This window comes from Anser brachyrhynchus (genome assembly GCF_964034855.1).
Source record: "Anser brachyrhynchus genome assembly, chromosome: 2".
In the NCBI taxonomy this organism is placed as follows: Eukaryota; Metazoa; Chordata; class Aves; order Anseriformes; family Anatidae; genus Anser; species Anser brachyrhynchus.
This window is the reverse complement of record NC_137695.1, coordinates 81,219,168-81,238,891: the sequence shown is the minus strand read 5'-3', so window position 1 is coordinate 81,238,891 and position 19,724 is coordinate 81,219,168. Positions and strand designations below refer to the sequence as shown.

General features: G+C 41.0%; 1 protein-coding gene across 1 annotated transcript; it reads right to left on the bottom strand.

Annotated features, from left to right (window-relative positions):
• Positions 1 to 2,575: 2,575 nt before the first annotated feature.
• LOC308190709 (uncharacterized protein) lies at positions 2,576 to 19,402 on the bottom strand. Its single transcript, XM_080582363.1, has 15 exons — positions 19,288 to 19,402; positions 18,047 to 18,224; positions 17,064 to 17,177; positions 15,359 to 15,493; positions 14,840 to 14,957; positions 14,326 to 14,468; positions 13,646 to 13,801; positions 12,374 to 12,772; positions 7,906 to 8,082; positions 7,436 to 7,522; positions 6,921 to 7,058; positions 6,252 to 6,369; positions 5,553 to 5,695; positions 4,638 to 4,805; positions 2,576 to 4,091 (listed from the first exon to the last, which is right to left on the bottom strand). Exons 2-15 carry the CDS (start codon positions 18,212 to 18,214, stop codon positions 3,684 to 3,686), a joined length of 2,472 nt encoding a protein of 823 aa, XP_080438489.1. The 5' UTR covers positions 18,215 to 18,224; positions 19,288 to 19,402; the 3' UTR covers positions 2,576 to 3,683.
• Between the last annotated feature and the right edge of the window lie 322 nt (positions 19,403 to 19,724).

Genomic DNA, 19,724 nt, shown 5'->3' with positions numbered 1-19,724 from the left:
AATACATTTTTGTGTTTATATTCACTTTGAATCTGACTGATATGTATGCCATACAAGGTTTCAGGAGTGATATATGTGCCTCTCTTTTTTCATGTTTTGTTTCTAAGTGCCTGCATTTTTCATACCTGGAATATCCATCTTTTTTTCTTTCTTCCGAAATGTAGCAGACACTTATATTTAGTTATGTGCTTAAGAAATGTTCTTGCTACATATCTGAAATTGCTGTTACCTATTTTTTTTAGCTAAATGTATAGGAGAAGGAAAAAAAACAGTTAGTGATGATAATTACTGTACTGCACGCTGCAAAGATTGGCCAAAAATACAGGAAGATTAAGAAAGGTTGCCCAAATTGTGTAGACACTCTTTGTGGTATCCACTGCAAGATCCTGTTAAGTAAGAGAGAGTAGAGTTTCCAAGGGGAGCAAACACGTGAAGGAGAAGGTGCTCTTGGTTTTGCCATGCCACGTAGAGGAAATAGTGACTTGCTGCAAGCAATGGTGGAAACAGTGTTTTGTAGCATCAAAACTCCTGACCTGTTGTCTGCAAATACATTGGCCTCTGACAAATGGCCATAAGAATTCTTCTGATAAAACTAGTCATTTTCCTCAGGCAATCCAATGAAGTGATTTTGGACTTTTTGAAGCCATTTTTCATCCCCAGCTTGCTCAATGTGGATGTGAGGTTGCATCTTTCTACCTGTAGTTGGTTTACTCAGTAGTCTGTGTGGACTCTTTGGGCATTTTTTTTGACAATCAGTTCTCTTGTGGTTGCATCTGTTTTAAAAGTAGCACAATTTAAAAACAGTCCTAGACTAAGTCTGGTTATGTGTTTGTTTGTTTGTTTGTTTTTTTATCTGTGGAAAATCCCATTCAACTGGTGGAGATACTCAAAACCCAACTGGACACAGTCCTGACCCCACCTGAGCAGGAGAGTTGGACCAGATGACCTCAGGTGGTCACTTCTAGCTTGAATGATTCTGTAAGGGTTAGCCTCAACTGACAGCCAGAGCCTGGTTACCATGAAAGCAGTACAGAGAGTCACAAAAAAAACTCTTCAACTCCCCTTTTCCCCTGTGTCCCAAGTACATTATGTTGGATGGTATGCTCTTTAGCAGCACCTCCCAAGCAAAGCTGAGGCTGGGACTAGCTCGATACCAAAGACAGTCTGTTTGACCCTTTGCACCTCTTACAAGCTCTCAATACTGTGCTGTAATTCCTCACAGATCCTCAGAGGTACTGCTTTTCAAACCTCTGCATTGTGGTATGAGTGAGGGGATGCGCAACATTTAGTATGAAAAGACCTTTTATTGGGTTTGGCACAGGACTCTTCCCATCTCTGTCTTTGGGCAACTTCTGCTGTTACACGGCATGACTCTGCAAACAGGGTAGACACAGTTTAGTCTTTCCCAGCAATTTTTTATTGTGAATACACACAGCATAGACCTTGGACTAATATGCTATAAGGCCAAGAATTAATATGCTTACCAACCCGATGAGCCTTTGCTGGCCAGGCATCACTCAATGGAGGGAGGGCTGGTCTTTATTGCTCCCTAGAAGATGCTGAGCCTTGATGGTGCTGGTTGTCGCCTTCCAATTATTTACTTTTTTTTTTTAATTGAGGTTTCAAAACCTCTTTGTGTTCGTGTTTCTCCTTTAAAATCCTTGCTGTGCTAACTATTCAATCCTGACAATAACTCCTCTGTTTGTGGTTTTACTTGACTTAGTTTGTGTGGCCATTACTTACAAGCTTTTTGACACCTTAATAATATGTTTCTTAATAAAGCTGAGTCAATAGCATGCAGCTGGGCTGCACCAAGGTAGGTTCTTGATGACAGACAGCTGAACCCTGTTCTGGGGGTTACAGGTAAGGGAGACACTGATTTTAGAAGCAGCACTTTGTACAGGGAAGATGATGCAGGTGTACTTTGCTGGGTGGAGGCATATTTCCAAACAGACTACCTTTTGTTGAGGTGGAGGGTGAGCTGTAATTATAGGTGGAATTTTGCTGAGAGTGTTTGTTTTTACAGTACTTTCCTCCTCAAGCCTTGTTGCTTGATATAATGTTCTCTGATATGTGGTTGCTTTGTACTATAATGGCTACAAAGCTTTGTGCAGTTCCTTATAAGCATAGGAAAGCACAGAAAGGGATATTTGGAAGCTGCTTTTCTGGGCTATAGGCTCAGGTCAGACTTCTTATTTCTAGTGTATTGTGACAGGCAGATGAGCCTTCTCGGTAGGTCCAAGGGAGGCAGATAGTGCGATAAGCTGTGGTCAGAAAGGGAAAAGGAATGCTTACCATGAAAGAAAATTCAGATGCCTTGAGTCTCTGAGCAAAAATTTGCTCACCAGAGTTTAATTTGATTTGTTGTGTCTAGTAAATGTCTAGAATAACATGCTGAATAACAGCATTTTCAGTGCTGTTTGATACCTAGAGGAAATAAGACACTGGTGTATCAGAGTGACCCAGCTTTATCTTTTGGGGTGATGTGGTGGTTGGTTTGGAACAGGATGGGTGGAAATGTATGTCAGCTGTGCATTGTAAAGGATGCTCTAAGAGAACCAGGTAAGTCAGTACCTTGAGTAGCACAAACACAACTCCGAGTTCATTTATTGATTAAATGCAGATCATGGCAAAATTATGAAGTAAAGCATCAATCAAATTCTCACTGGTGTTTCTCTCAGAACCAGAACTATCTTGGCTGAAATGCACTCTTAACTTACAAATCCTACATTTATCAATGCATCGTATCTGATATCAGGAAACTGTGCAGGCATTACCAAGAAAACAAGTATAATTACATTAAATTAAAAAGAGGAAGCAGATTTGAATTCTGGAGTTTTTTGATTGCATATAAATAAGAGGTAGCAAGAAGACATGTTGCTTGTAGTTTTCTTAGCCTTTATGCTTGTTGGAACTCTTAGCAACCTTATCCTTGAAAGTTTATGGAAATGAGGACATACTGCAAAATGAACAGAAGTGGGCAATTAAATGTTAAAGGCTGGACCGTTTTCCCTCACTGCCCCCTTTTTTCATGAAGCTGCAAGGGCAATATAGAGAATGCGTGTGATGTACCTGTGTGCATGCAGTGAGATGGGGAGATAAGGGGCATTTTGAGATGAATTTGGGTTTGTATTAAGTATTTAATTAACTTCCAACAATCTTTAAAATAGTGAAGATAAGGAAGCTATACTGTAATGCAAATGCAGGTTTCCCAGTAAGGAAAAGAGAGTATATAGATTTCTACATTATTTTTTTTCTCTTCCTTAGGGGATTTTTTCCTCTCTGAGAGGTCTAAAAGTATAGGCTGCATTTCCCTTGAAGTCAGCACCAGGCATGGGGCTAGATGATGGGCTGCGTGCAAAAAGCCTTTATGACTCCTCCTTACTCTTGAACAACAAAGCCAGAAAAGCAGGTTTGATGCAAGGGAGCAAAATTCAGCGTTCTGCTTTCTGTGAAAAGCTGTCTCATTAGCACAATGGAAAGCAACTGCAGAATGACAATCTTTGAGGCACAGTGTGGTCTCTGGGTGCTGCCTTACTTGGGGGTGTGTGGAAAGAAAAAGGACATATACGTTCAGTACCTATGGCTATATGGCTTAAGGCTGAGCTTTGAATGCTGCAGTTCACATGTTTCTTTTGATAAGTGAACTTTAGGTGATGTCTGGGAGCAAGGAATAACTCATTCTAAGGGGAGCAGAATCTGCCAAAAAAGAGGATGCTCTTGGATTTGTTGTGTCTGATGAAGAAGTGGAAAGGGTGATCAGCCCTGAATGTCAGAGGTTGGTCGATAAGTGCAGTTGTGTGTACGATAACTACAGCAGTAGCAGCAGCTGCCTCAGTGCCTTCCTCATCAACTGCAACAAAAGACTGGTGAATAACTCTGGAGATAGCCAAATCCTTCTTATCACCCATTCCACTGAAATCAGCGCTGTTGGTGAAGGCAGTGGGCATTCCCATACTGATCAGATTATCTCTGAGCTGGTATTTCTCCTCCAGTTTGAACTTAGGCAGGTGCAGATCCACAAGAGTTTTTGTCATCTTCTTTGAATCAGCCCATTCAGACAGCTTCTCATATGTCAGTTCTCTTTCTAGCTGTTGTTCAAGAAAGAGGAGAAATTTGATAATTGCAAGAGAAAAACAACTGATTATAAAATAATAAATTTTTCACCAATTGAATGAGTTAAACAGTTTTTAAGTGGCAAAGTTAACATTTAGGTGAAAGCACGAAATATAAATTGGTTTCACTGATGATCAGAGACAGGGTGTGAAGCAAACAAGAGACACAGCGTTGCAAGTTTTTAAGCGCCACCTCTGCCAAATTCATTGCAGAAGAAAGACAGGGCACCCAATGCCTGCAGCTGACATCCCCTGAGGTAGTTCTGTCCTCTCTTTTAATTCAGTCATCACGTGAAGGAAATTGCTGGGAGATTCCCAGCTGTGTGCCAAGTGGCTTGGTCCAGTTCCATACAGATGTCAAGAGGAGAATGAGATAGGTATTAAAGGAAATTAATTCAGCTATCGGGGGAGACCAAACTGCATGTCCCCAGAGGAGGAGATTTGGTCACTAGTCTGTCCTTTTTGTTTTAACGTCTGGGTGGTGATACAAAATGGATGTAGCATTTTTTTATTTTTTTTTACCTGTTCAAGACCTGTAGTACCATCTTTGATGTCATCGGGAAGTAGGATGAACATACTGAGTTCACGTTTCACATACGGTAGCTCAATCATTTTGAAGTTCATTGTTTCCATGATAAGAAGTGGAAATACATGTCTCATATACATCATCTTCACAGGCTTAGACTTGTTCTGTAAAATATTTATTTATCAGTTACAAATTATTCCTTGAAAAGAAGAATGAAGATGACTCAGCACAGTGGAGAGAGAGAAAACATTTGTAAGCAGCTTTTATAACAGCAACTTGTCATAATTTTTCCACAGCTCTTCTTGACTGGGCAATATTGTTGATCTTGGTGTTTGCCCCAGAGCATTTTTTGGGGGGCTGAGTTGACTGATTTTTCTCTTCACCCCAGAACATGCACAGCAGCCCACAGAAGGAGGAAGAGAGAAATGTCTGCAAGGATTAGGGGGACAGAGCAGGCATGGCATACAGCCATCCAACACTACAGCAGAGAAACAGCTACGGTTTGAGAGAGCAAGTATTGTGCAGTTTTTCTGTGCTCGCCTCTCTCTGGCAATAAGGGACTGGCTGATCATTCTTCATATCACAACCCTTAACAGAAGATAGTGCTCATTGCTGTGCCAAGGGGTTCATGGTGAGGGGAATTTCCACCCTGTTTTGCAAAAAGGCCTTATGTGACTCTAGTTAGTTTTTGGAAACTGCATAATCTATCTGGATCTACTTATCCTTTGCCTGAGCAGTGTCTTAATTTTGCATAAATGTTGGTGAGCTGACCACTGCCACATTTTGCTGTAACCAGCTTTTCAGAGAGTCTGTTTACTGCAGGGTTACGTAAGGACTGATGAATGGAAATACTGCAGCAGGAGATGCTGTCACCAGGCTGTTCACTGCAAGGAAGGCAAAGAGGAGCTCACCTTGCTCAGTCGGAAGGGTTGCGTATTCGTTGATAGCGCTTTAAATTTCTCTTCCCATTCTGCCTTGAAGTAAATGGCATTTACCAGGATCAGCTTGGTGTAGCTTTGCACATCTTGTGAACTCAGCAAATTCTTGATTTTACCTTTTGAAATCAGAAAAGTCAGGTTTTATCCCACTGTAGCACGGTGAGGGCATTTTGTTTGTTTGTTTTTCCTTCAGTTCAGCTCCTTAGTGAAAAAGTCCATGCCTCAGTTCCCTACCCCCTAAATCGCTTCCCTGGCACAAATCAATGAGTCTGTTTGCTGTTTCCAAAGCTGCTCACTGCCTACTTCTTCCAGCTAGCTGACAGGGATCAGCTCCTACCAGCAAAAAATGCCACAGCTTCACAGTAAGCAGCTGGGAGCAGAAAGCCGTGTGCTGCCTCTGCCAGTGGGTTAGGCCAGGCACGAGGAGGCTCGCACCTTTGGGCAGTGCAGGAAAGTTCCTCCAGGCAGGCATCCATCCCCACCTGCCTTGGAGGAAGTTCCCCAAAGACCTCACTGAGGTCTGCATCAGGTATTTTGGGCTGTCCCAGTGCTGCTCTTGCTCTGCCCTCCCACTGCATCTCTGCTTGCTGCCCATTCAAGGGCACCTGCCCAAAGGGAGTGTCAGGCTGACTTATTAGCAGAGTAAAGATGTTGGGGTCAAGCTCAACTTACCCTCAGTTTCCTTTTCCACCCAGGTGTTGATTTCCTTCCTGGATTGTTCTGATGCTGTTTTGAAGTTAACCTTTTGTGGCTCTGCCTTGTAGTATTTCTTGCTGAGCTGTATGTATGTCTGGAAAATGGCAATAAAAACAAAAAAGAAAGAAGCTCTATAATGTACTGTATTTTTTCAGCCCCAAAAGGAAGTTGTTAGCTCTTGGACTTCATGTTAACTTCTTGTGCATAGAGGGCTGTGGGATCTAGCTTTTTGCCCTCTATTGGGCTGTGAGTTAACAGTTAAGAAATAAGGACAGAAAATTCCCTGCTCTTCTTCCCAGTTTAATTTCGAGAAGGGAGAAAGACTGCATATCCCATGGATGTGCTTATTTTAATGTCCCATTTACAATTGCATGTACTGCAAATCCTAATAATAAATTTCCTAATAATAAAGCCATACTGCATGAAAAGAAATCCTGCATTACTGGCAAAGGATCCTTATATACTGGGAGAATGCCAACTGGTATTTTCCAGTGAAGCCTATCACTGGAAGTCAGGGCTCTTTATTTGAAGTACTGGGGGACAGCTTCAAACCTGTTCTATTAATGACAAGTAAATACAATGAAAAACTTTTTTTTTTTTTCCAGCTTTTCTTAATCCTCTCTGAGATAAAACTGTTCAACTTACAGGCAGCAATGGGTAGGTTTTTTCCAGATAGATACGGTTGGCACTTCTCAGTGAGTAGGTGTTTCTGGGTTTATTCATGGCAGCCAGGAGCTCTTTGAAGCCAGCGTGGATATTTTCAGCTTGCTCATGCTCAGGGTCCTTGGAAAGAGAAACCATACATTTAACTATTACATTTTTAATGAAGTTTTCAAAGCATGCTAAGTGATGCATGTGGGGAGGGATTTGTGTTCCTCCCTCTTATATTTTCTCTCTCCAAATTTACCACCACTGCAGTTTGCAGGGCTCTGTTAATGACTGATTTACCATACAGCAAACCTTCCAAAATAGCCCAGTGACTTGTCCTTCTTTTGAGTCTGAGTGAAGAGAACTAAACTTGAACATGTTGTGAAGCGTGTTGGGTTTTGTACTTTAAATATAATGAGAGATACAGGTGAGAAATACTGGGCTGTTAAAGCTGTATCTGGACGTTTTGATTCTGGAGATTCTTTATCTTATCTATTATCTCTAATAGATACCATTCTTCTTCTTTTTGGTCTCCCCCGAGAAGGTCTGGCCACAGAAGATGACCCATCAGCTCCCGCAGCTTTAGTGAAATGAAGAACCTGCAAACAGTTTCCAAAGGTAAGAAACGGGCATGAAGGGACTTGCATGACCTAAAGCCTAATGGAGATAAAATGGTTGTCTTGTTTTACTCCTTACGATAATTCATTCTGCTTGTGTGACTAATCAAAGGGATGCTGAAGTTGTAGTATGTGTAAATCCCACAGAGTAACAAAGGACAGCACTGATCCCCTCCCAGAACATCAGTGTTCGTGCAGGCATGCCACAAAGCTGAACTCCCTTCCACAGCAGTTGCACTCAGCAATAGCAATGCATTTGTGTAAAGCCAGATGGTTTTCCCCAAACAGGAATGCTGGGCATTTCCCTGAGTCTGAACAGGAGTGCTGGGCAATGCTGAGCACCACAGCTTCATAGAGCAACCTACCTCTGCCATCTCTCTTGCTGTATTGCCTTTTGCACCCAGGAACGTCAGGGCCAGAGCAGATGATATACTCCAGGGGGAAAAGAAAATGTTTTTGTCCTTATTGGTCTCATTCAGCTTGTTGAAAAAATCAACTGTAAACTTGCCAACTGCTTCTGAGACCTGTTCCATTGCTACAATCTGGAAAGAGGCAACAGACAGAATTTTACTGTTTGAATGTTTAAAATGATGTATGCAATGCATGTTAGTGAGCAATGTTACATGTGCAACACAATGCATGGGCACCTACTAAAACTAATAGCCTAGTAATATGTTTCATCTTCCATGCAGATACTGTTTGCCACCTGTTAGGAGCAGAAATTTGTTAGGTTTTTGTTATTCAGCTAATATTTCTCTATAATTATAGATATGTCCTCTTTTACAGAGCTGCATTTTTCTTTGTGTTTCTTTCTGCCTTTGGTTTTCAAAATGGTACAGATTTTTAAACTGCATATTTTTGTTCCATTTCATTCTTAAATTATTTATCAAAGTAATGTTCTCAGGGGAATCTAAATATCTCTGTGGTTTTATTACATGGGTTCATAACACATCTAAGCTTCCTGCTACATCATTTTTGATCTATATAGAATTAAGAGCTGATACTGTGAATGTATTTATGCATAATTCTTAGGCTTATGGTATTTCCCTGTCTAGCTACCCATTTCAACTAGTACCATGTATGGCTAAGTTGTTATTTGCTTTTAGATTGCAGTATTTTATTCACAAAGTCTAACTGCCACCTCTTCTGTATGTTCTGACAAATTTATTTTCCTCAGAAACTGGCAGATTCCTTGAAGCTACAAGTATTCCAGGCTTTAAGATATTTGCCCAGTAGTACCTGCTTCATGTTTTCCAATCAAGAGACCAAAAAATGTTGTTGTTATTATTGTCATTATTATGTAAAGAAAGATTGATACCTACGGAATGGCACTGCAGAAATTGTGGGGTAATCTCTGAAGTCTACAGGTAATTATTGAGTGGTTGGTTACCAAACCACTACAGTTCTTCTGGCAGTCATTGTGAAGTCTATACCAAGTCTGTACCACAGAGTGATTTCCTTTGAGAACTTGGTCAAATAAGCATCAGGATGGAAATCTCTCTGCTTATCTCTAATGTACACTTCTCTGAGTCCCTGGCCTGATAATGCACAGTGCTGTGCCATTGCAGAATGAAAATGGCCTTTACTTCACCTGACTCCTTTATTAAACTACAGATTTTAATTAATAAGACAGTTACTGCCCTGAGAAAATTTTCCTTCTCATGATTAATTCTACCCCCAACTAACCGTTTTCCTTAGCCTGACAAGTTAATTTTCTCTAAGGCTTGACATCTAGAAAAGCATAAGTCAAGAGAAACGATTGCAGTGTAACACTGGTATGTTACAATTTACTTATACAGTCATACAAGGTACAGACCACCTTTTAAAAGCATTGGAAAAGTTACTTAAATTGGTTTAAATATTTACCTGTGATCCCGTGAGAGAGAAGACTTAAGCCTTGTCCTCAGCCAGGTTCTGTGCCTGTGTGTTAAGCAATGAATAAATTTAGAAACATGGTATAGCTTGCACCTCCCTTTCCGTCTCCCCTACATCCAGGCTGTTCCCGCCTACCCAGAGCTGCTCTCTACTGAATCCCCAAAAGATCTCGTGCAGTTTTTCCTCCTTGTTGACCTTATCACTTTTTAGTTTTAGGCATTTCAAAGGGACAATGTGGATTATAATCTCAGTTTTGCTGTTCCACCACAGTAGTCTACTGACAGGATAGCAAACAGTTTGCCTACTCCAGTGGTCTTCTGATGTTTTGTAGACAACTGGTATATTGTTTAAAATAAATGAATCTAGTAAAAAGGTTATGGAACCAAAATACATGGTTTTAGTTTCTGAATGTAAGAAGTTATGGTAGGCCTGATTCACCTCTCCAGCCTTGCCCAGCTGTTACTCTTGGGTTTTGTATAAGGTACATCAGCATTAAGTGGCAAGAGATCAGTGACTGAATTAGACTCTGAGAGTCCAGCTTCAGAGTCAAGATCATTAGGAGCACAGGCAGAGGCAAAGCCATGAAAGAGGTAAGGCTGGACACCCCTGCTTCTTGTGTTGGCGAAGAAATCTTGTTGCATTCATGGCTGGAAAACACCTAAGAGAAACACTGCAAAACATGGAGCTAGTGCACAGTACTTTCATGTGCTTGAAGAACAAGGACTGAAACAACCCCAGTGGCAGGTCTCGAGCAAAGATGGAGTGAAAGAATACAAGAGGGGCAAACACGGCATAGTGGTCGTCGCTCTACTGTCCCAGAAGAGGGCTGCTGTTGGGTGGTGGGAGAAGAGGAAGGTGGTGGCAACATCTGTAAGAGTCTGGGGGACAGGGGAAGGGGAATGGAGGAAGGGAAGGAAACTGTACTGTGTGCTAACCATTTTGCTGCAAGCCTGATTACAGGAACAGAATGGGTCAAGTCTTCTGAAAAGTAGAAGAAATCACTGTTGTGCAAGGCAATGAAGAAATGCCAGAAATTAAACAAGTGGTGGTTTTAGTATGATGAGCAGAGTCATCAAGAAATCAGGCTAAGATAAAGGCTCACTGAATGGTTAGGTGGTGGGAAAGGCCGTGCTGGAGAGACTCCAAGTTCCAAAGAAGTATGCTGACAGCAAGCAAGCTAGCTCCCTCTGCTAGTCAAGATGCAAGAATGCCAGAGAGGATGAGAAATGGAGATGAGAAGGCAAAAGGGGTGTTGACAGCAGAGGAACAAGAGAGAGAATCACACAGGTTGGTTGACAAGGATTTCCAGAGGCCAACTCCCACTTGGAGCAGACCCATCAGTAGATAAGGTCACCCACAGTCCTTCCAAGGGTGGAGTTTCCCCAGCTTTCCTGGGCAACCTGCTCCAGTGCTGTGCTGCTCATCAGGGGAAAATGTTGTTCCTCAGCATGCAACTCACCCTCCAAGTTTTGTTGCCATTTGCCCTTGGTAAGGATCCAGCACCGCCAAGAGGACACTAACTCTGTTGTCTTTACAACCATGCCTAAAATAGAAAAGGTGACTGATATTTCTAATGACTTTAAAGGCCGGTGCCTGAGTTTGGATGCATGTTGTCAATGTTTTGTTTCTCCTTGGCCTCCCAAACATGGCTTTTATATGTTCCCGAGGAACACCAGAAAGTGCTTGAGAGGCTTGTCCATGGAGACATGAAGCCATTCCATTAGGTGAAGCACAACATGTCAGAAATGACATACAGAGATCCTGTGACATGTCTCACAGGTGAGACAGAAGGCAGCACTTGTGAGGCTGGATGGGGATGGAATAAAGCACTTGCTTTACAATGCTGTCCCTGTGCTCCTTCCCATTTGTGAAGCAGAGCCAGAGGGGAGCCTGGCAGCAGTTGGTCACATGGAAGAAAACAGAAGGGACTCGCTGACAGCCAGCAGCCTCATCTCTGCCAGGAAAATGGGGTCCTGCCTTCCCAGGAAGGGATGTTTCTAGTGAGATGCTGTTGGTATGTGCAAGTGCTGTAAAGAGACCCAGTCCTTTCCTCTCTGTTCTAAATTCAGAGAGCTAGGAGCATCCTCTACAAATGTGCAAGACTGATTAGGATGCTCTCCTTTTTAGGAGAAAGAGCTATGACAACAGTGAACATGTAGAGGGGGATTTGCAAGTAATCTTCCGGAAGGTGCTTAGAGAGTTAGCATTACAGACTTGATTCTCCAGTTTGATCTTGCTTGCAAACAGTGAAAATAAGTGCCGAAGGGAAAGTAAAGTAAAGCAGTGTTGGGCTGGCAACCGCTGAATGAAGGAAAGGTTATGACAAAGGAGAGGGGTTCAAGGCACGTGTTTTATTTTCCTCCAGTTCTGTGTTGTTGTTTCAGTATTTGCCAATTGATGTAGGGCAAAAATTAGAACGTACATGTGTTAGCCCCTTTGCATGCAAGAACAAATCACCAGTATCAGGAACACAGAGGAATTTGCAGGTTTATTTCATTACCAGCAGTGCCAGGCTGTGAAGTTGTTATAAAACTGAGCAGGCTCTGGTTGAGGTGGCCCTCCTGGAACAGCTAGCTTAGCAGAGATGTAGCAGCTTTCTGCAGGAAGGAGTTTTTCCCATTTCTTTTCTTCTTATGTGCAAAGCAAGTGTGTTGGGAAGTACTCTTTTAGATCAACCTAGTCTGTTGTGCATAGTGACAGTTCTGGTTTGGAATCAATGTTGTTCTGCCACAGTTTGGTGCTTAGAGTGCTGTTCTACAGTTTTGGGGTTCTTTGTCCAGGAAAGTGAGCCAGAGGCTTGAATTCAAGTTATTTTTAATGTGTTCTCTTCTAACAGAGATTGTCAACAGTACAGGAAAATGGTAAAGTGCACAGACTATGGAGAAGTTCTTCATGGTGTGTATTGTGTTCGTTATTGTTGTTGCAAGGGCGTGTTTAGTAACAGTCAATTTTTTATGGGGAGCAGAACCTTCCCAAGAAGAGGATGCACTTGGTGCTGTTGTGTCTGATAAAGAAAAGGAAAGGGTGATCTGCTACAAAAATAACAGCAGCACCAAGGCTTCGTGATGTCAGAGCTGCTGAACTGGCAGCTGCTGCCTCTGTACCTTCTTCATTGACTTCCAGATGACACTTGTGAAAAACTTGTGACAAAACCAGATCGTCATTCTCTGACATTCCTGTGAAATCAGCTTGACCTTCAGTGAAGGCATCTTGTATCCCCATCTTGCTCAAAGCAGATTTGAGGTTATATTTCTCTTCTACCGTGAACCTGGGCAGATACAGCTCCACTTTAATTTTCTCCATTAATTCTGGGCTGGTCCATGCAGACAAGTTTTCAAAAGTCAATTCTCTTATTAGCTGCAGTTAGTTAAGAAGAGAATCAGAAAATTAGACAGCGTTCAAAAACCTGGGCCCTAAAGATTATTTCTTCTTTTTTCTTAAACTGAGAGCTTTTCAAGCTGTTACAAGAATACAAAAAAACAGCAGTGAAATACCAACTGTAAGATCTTTTGTACTAGAAGAGAGTATATTGCTTTACAGTAGGTCAATGCAATATTTGAACAGTTCTCAGTAATCATCAGGTGACATAGCAGGGTTAAATATTTGTAAAACAACAACAGTGTTTAGTAACAATAGCCTGGTTGATTTGCAGCTCACATTTCTGTCTTTTGTACAGCTTAGAATTTACTGAAAACATTTTTTTCTCCTCTATGAACACTCACTAACATAAATGAAAATTTAATAAGAGTTTGCTCTCTGGAGGCAGGATCAGTGTCTTTACAGAAGGTGGCAGTGTATATATATATATTAGCTCTGGACATCCTGAAAAGTAGTGGAGGCTGTTCAGTTTGTGCTTTTCTTTTTGAATGATATCACATCTATCTGAATTGGAACAGACAGTGAATCTCAGCAGGGCTGGCTTTCTGTCCTCATTGTTCTTCAGCTGGAATTAGAGCCAGTCTTGCTGGGTTTGGGCTGCCTCTTTCCAGAGGCAATGAGCAACATTAGGAATCACAGAAATGCCCCCTGCCAACAGCTAAAAAGATCTCCAAGAGGTTCAGTTTCACAGTGTTGGGCCAAGTTTGGGGTTTGCTTTTCCTTGAGTCTGATCAGTGCCCTCCTTCTTAGAAATAAGATTGCAGCCCAATCTTTTACCTTGGACGTGCATAAAATAAGTAAATAATGGCATTCTTGTTTCTCACATGATTTGAGTTCTCTGTTGCCCCTTACCTTTTGTAGGCCGGCGATGTCACGCGGTAGGAGGATAAACATGCTGAGGTCATTATTGACATATGGAAGCTCAACAACATCAGTCTGGACTGATTCTATGTAGGTCCAATTAAATTTATCACTCAGGAACATCATTGGCACTGGTTTAGTTGCATGCTGCAACAAATCAGATGAAATGCTTGAAATTTGTACTCTGAACAGTAAAGCACTAAATTGAAATAGCACAGTGGAGGTACATCCTTGTGGCTCTTAGAGGTGGGACACAGGATCTACAGACAGCTTCTGGTCTTCTGGGGAGGTGCTTGGAGGCTAAGCAGGCTACCAGAGCTGTCTAGGATGACGCATATTTATAGGAAGCTGTGTTCCACTCTGATTTATTGTATAGTTGAAAATATATAGAACTAGTTTGTACAGTTTTGTTCGCCTTGCTTTTCCTGCCTTAAGAGGAGAATGGAAGTTTGTTTCAAGTCAGCTTCTGACAATTATACTTGTGCTTCTGGTGCTAGTATGTGTGTGCAGTCTTTGTACTGAAGATGTAGTAAGGAAAATATACCATATGATTTAAATGAATTAATTTTAATGCTCTGTGGATTTAAAAAATGACAGGAAATTATTTCCTCCGTCTTTTCCATTGTTTTTTCTACATGCGGTCTAGTATATAAGGCATTATATTCCCATACCGTGTTTATTCTGAAAGGCCTTTGCCTGGTAGCTTCAGCTTCAAACTTTGTTGCCCAAGTTCCTTTGAAGTAAAGTGCATTTACCAGGACTAGCCTGGTGAGTGAATCTATGGATCCAGGAGGCAGCAGATTTTGAATTTTACCTAGAGAAAACCAAAGGACATTTACACATTTGTGCAGCTTTACTGTTTCAGAGTAAACGTTGGAACAGTTTCTGCAGATGTAAGGCAGGGAAGTTATAATTGCTGATATGGCATGCTTTTAGCTTGAGATTATTCATAAATACATGGTAACCATGATTTACAAAGAAGAGTAAGCCATGTTCCTCTCCCTTTCAGATAGAGGAAGAATTTTAGTAAGGGCTTGCCAGCAGATGACTACTTTAGGGAAAGTAGTGATCTGATTTACCTTTCTGAGATTAGTTGTTTACCTGCCTTGGGCCCCTTGCATAGAGACATTGTTCAATAGTGAAATTGCCTCCTTTAGGACTGGGAGAGGAGAGGCTGGAGCTTACCTTCAGTCTGCTCTTCGACCCTGGAATTGATCTCTCTTCTGATTTCGTTTGCTGCTCCCACAAAGTCAACTGCCTGTGGCTCTGCATTGTAGTATTTCTTGGCTAACTGTAAGTATTCCTGCATTGCAAGAGTGGCAGGCAACAAACATAAGACAGATGTCTGTGTGAATGCCAATAAATAACTAGCCAAGCGAAAACACCATAAAATGACATAGGCTACAAGCACAGCATTTTGTCAAAAGAATGAATTATTCTTTTTAGTGGAAATATGCAATTTAAATGTTTTCACCTAACCACATCTGTGAATCATATTGAAATTAGATACACATTCCATAAAAGTAAAATTATAGTGTCTGAAGTCTCAGGAAGAGCCTCACAGGAAGTATGTACGTTACCGATAATAACACAATTTGCAGAGGTAATGAAAATATTTTAAATTATATCATTTATGGTTTGTTGTTATAGATAGATCATAAAGGTTGATTAGCACTTCATATTATGAATAAATGGTCTACATACCTTACTGAAAGGCAGTGATTTTTCTCCATATAACTGGTTGACACTTCTAAGCAGGTAATTTTTAGTGGGTTTGTTGATTTCCAAGTTGAGTGCTTTAAACCCAGTGTGGATATTGCCTGATTTGCCAATTTCTGTCTTCAAGAGAAGGAAAAAAAAATGTTATTCATTTGTTCTGTAGAGCTGTTCAGATTTCTAATTTCTCTCCTCATGCAGCTCATTGTAAAGTATTGCTTGTACTGCAATGCAAAAGATGTACTAAATTGAACAGCTATCAAAAGAATCATTTGAAATTGCTAAAAGTTTCAGGTACACTATAGGCTCTGTAAGAGCCCTGGAATGCAAGTGGTAAGAACCTGAACTATGTAAAACATTTAAGGGTTTCTAAATGGAGGTTGCAAAACTAAGTATATCCAGAGAGTGAGAGACAGAATGTAATTGCTAAACTATGCACGCAGATTTGGCTGTGTGACTCCTGATAAGTTTTATGAAAGTCGAGTTGCATGGAAAGTTTGCCCTACTTTTCTGAACCTTGCTCTAAATGTTAATATTTTGTAAATTCTTTGATGTAGCAATCCTGGTAAATTGTTTATATTGAAGTAACAGGATGAAATGATTGTGGACCCAAACTCTCAAACCACCTCAAGGAAATCAAGCTGTGAATTAGTAAACTAAACCTCTGGGTCTGTACTGTATTCATCTTGTCATTACATCAGAGTAAGAGGCATGAACAGACATTTAAATTTCTAAGCTGTTAGAACGGTCCCTTTGCCCTGCCCCCAGTGCTCCCTAATTTTTACAGTTTGGATGGGCATTAATCATGAGGAACAATCCCTCCCTCTCCTGTTCATGTAGAATAAATGGGTTGTTGACGTAGGCCCCAGAATAAGTCTTCCCACTGTGGGATTTGAGTGTGGGATGCAGATTCAAGTTCCCATTCATCAAAACTCACTGCCGCTAGGGTTTTGTGGGCAGACTTCGGGGAAATTGTTCACTCCATGAAGAATAAGGATGACTGGAAATAGCAGGGAGAACTTTAGGCCACCGTGGCTGAATTGTCAGTGAGGAAAAACTGCTTTTACTGACTCAGAGGAATTATGTTTGATTTCCAGATTTTTCCATTTTCCTAAATTATAGCTAATTTGATAAAAGATGCCTGCTATTGTGTCAAAGAAATGTCTCAGGAATATGCCAATTTCCATTTCTCTAAGATTTATGGCAAGCATCTATTGGTCTACGCTGGGAAATTCCAATATGCCAATTTATTATGCTAACTTATTGAATGAAATGGAGACTAATTTCTGAAATGCATCAAGCATAGGTAGCCTGTAAAAATTAATTCTTTTCTGTTGTAGTTGTGTTGATGCTGCAATCAAATGTGTGGGAGAGTAGCTTTGTTACTGTGATTTGTTCTCTCAGACAGGGACCATGCCTTTTCAAAAAGATCAAGAGATCCATTGACAGGGAACAGCCACATTAGATTTTAAATTTTGCAAATTTGAGGTTAGATTTTGCAATTCTACCTAAAAATGGGAAGTATGTCGTAAGTATTGCATTAGATGGAGGTACCATAGGATGCTGTACCAATTAATTGTGTACTCTGCATTTGAGGAAGGCAAACACATGCAAATGCAAACATGGAGGGAAAACAAAAGCAAGAGAAAATGTTACAATGCCCATAGCACGATAGCTAGATTTGGTGAGATACCTTCTGGAAACAGGCACGTCGATTTGACAGATGCTCTTCTGTTCTGGAAAAGACTTGCATTCTTATGGTTGTGGTGACATTTCTGGCTCCTTCAGCTTCATTAAAGTGAAGTACCTATAGTGGAAATCACAATAATAAATGTAACAACAGAAAATTTGCTGTTTCAGTAAAATCTTTCAGTGATGTCATAGGACTGGTGATGAAAAGAACCAAATTCAGATTTTACTCTTGCATCCAGTCCTGACTGAATATGGAATTTGGTTAGGCTTTGGGGCCCATGCTTTCAAAATGGCTTGAGCACACTAAGATGAGGGTTGCAGGGCAAAACTTTGATGTGCCTGGCATTTCTAGAGGAATTTGCCTGCTTTGAGTTAGCCCCTGGGCTGACAAGACAATGGCTGGGAAGAGCCAGTTATCTCCAGATGGGGACTACCAAAGCAGAAGTCTAAACGGAGAGCTGCTACATGTCAGAAAGCAGGAAAACGCTGGGGGCAGATTCATGCCCTGAGTACCTTGCTCTGGGCACGTGCACCTTACTCAAGCTGCAAAGGGGTACATCTAAACTTGGAGCACTTCTCAGAAGATCCATGCCTTTTTGTTTTGTTTTCCCTGCTTCCTAACGGGAGATCTCTCCTTTCTTTGAAACCATGCTGCCCCTCTTTTGTCCTGTAGCTCAGTAGTTAGACTGCTGCCTTAGCAGGTGGGACAACTTCTTTTGCCTTAGCAGTTGCAAACTCACCGGCTCCCATTTGTTGGGGGCCTCTGTTTGCAGAAGCTACAGTAGGCTCTATCTTTTGACCTGCACAAGTGGAGGAATGATCTATTCACTGCAGTGGACAACAGGGGCAAGACAGGTACTGGCATACATGGAGAGTTTTGTTTTCTGCTTATGGTTTTCTATGAGTTATCATAGTAAATTTCTGGCATAGAGGATGTTATTCCAAGAGATCAACCCTCTCAGACCTTTTGGGGCCCAGACTCACCTTTGCCATCTGATCTGCAGTGTTACCTTTTGCTCCCAAATACACGGTAGCCAGGACAGATGAAATACTCAAAGGGGCAAATAAAATATTCTTGTTGCCATCTTCTTGACACTGATATTTGAAAAAGTCAAGCGCAAAATTTGTGTTTGCTTTATTTAAAGCTTCCATTATTCTGAACCTGCACAGAAAGGGAGAAAAGATGCAATTAGCTAAGCATTAATTGTGACTGCTATGTATCTACAGGTTTCTTTTCACTTTTTTTTCTTTATATTTTTATTTTTTCATGATTTGAAGGCTTTCTAAAAGTATTTTCAGAACTTGTGTCCTTTATAAGATTGCTAGTACAGCACAGTAATCCTCTGCATGACTGAGACTCACTGGTAGTGTATGCAAATTAGACCAAAGGCAAAATCTGGACTGTGCCAGGTATTTTCTTCAGCTCTCCTATGACCTCAGGGAACTGAGTGAAAGTGTGCTGGCTTGTCAGTACTGCTACACTATTCGTTTCTGCCAACTTTGTTATTCATAGTGTTTGAACACTCCTTCATTCACCAGAAGTTCACGTGGAGAGACAAATATCCATGCAAAAGACAATCAGGAGGAACAAATGAAAACTCATCGAATCAGGATGGTTACACTGTTGCACCACCCCAACTTCTGCATGGTAAGAATCCTAAATTCCCTTTTGACTTTCAATAATTTCCTGAAACTCTGTCTTATGGTGCTAGTTCAGATCCTAACTTCCCAATCTTCAGCATGACGTTTCCTTAATCAGTAGACCACATGTGCTGCTATTTACTGTTTGCATTGTGGTCGTAGCTGAGAGACCAAGGCATGGACTAGGAGCTATTCTGGTTGGTATAGGATGACCATAGATTAAATTGTTCTTGATCTCAGCAGTTTGCAAACCAGGAGCTGTCCTCATGTACGTGAGAACTGAAGAGCACAGGTACAAGTTAGCCAATTTAAGCAAACACAATATTTCTCACCTTGCTATGACATATATGCTAGCCAGTAAGCTCTAGAAATTACAGAACTATGTAGAATAAATTGCTCTTCCTGTATATTTCTAAGACTTGCCCCTCCTAGACCATACTTCTCCCATCTTAGTAAAATATTTTCCCAAGCATTTGTTGTTTCCCATTCAGATCCCTCTTGCCTTTTCTCTATGCATTTGTCAACAAATTAACATCATCCAAGAGCATATGAAATAAATAATCTCTAGAAATAATGACAGTTACCTTGTTTTGTGCAGGGAGGAAGACTGCTGCTCTGGGTGTCTCCAAGGTTTCTGCAGTTCACACGAAGGGTAGGCTGAATTTATACTCTGTCTGGCCAGTTCTGCAAAGGTTCTTATGACTCATAAGTATGCAATTTATTTTGCCCTGAAGGCCACATCCCTATGGAAGAACTGAATCATCTCAGAGTAGGATGTGAAGTGATGGTGAGAATGATACCACAGAAAGACCTTACAAAACTGACTGCAGAAATACTTCTACAAACATTTTTGTGGCAACAGGCTAGTAGCAACTTGAAATGTTGTTTCAAGTAGTGATGGTTCTTTTGCCATTTTGAGGATAAAAAAAATAATCAGTAGCTGACCTACTTTTATGATTCCTCTAATAGAAAAAAATTCTGAGGAACAGACAGTGACATCATATTTGTGAGGTTTTTCTAT

Excerpts from the sequence above, each read along its gene's own strand:
- LOC308190709 (XM_080582363.1), bottom strand. The coding sequence starts at position 18,214 with ATGGAAGCTTTAAATAAAGCAAACACAAATTTTGCGCTTGACTTTTTC. Across the intron at positions 14,958-15,358 it reads AATCACTGCCTTTCAGTAAG|GAATACTTACAGTTAGCCAA; the intron begins GTATGTAGACCA and ends CTTGCAATGCAG. Across the intron at positions 12,773-13,645 it reads ACATCGCCGGCCTACAAAAG|CTAATAAGAGAATTGACTTT; the intron begins GTAAGGGGCAAC and ends AACTAACTGCAG.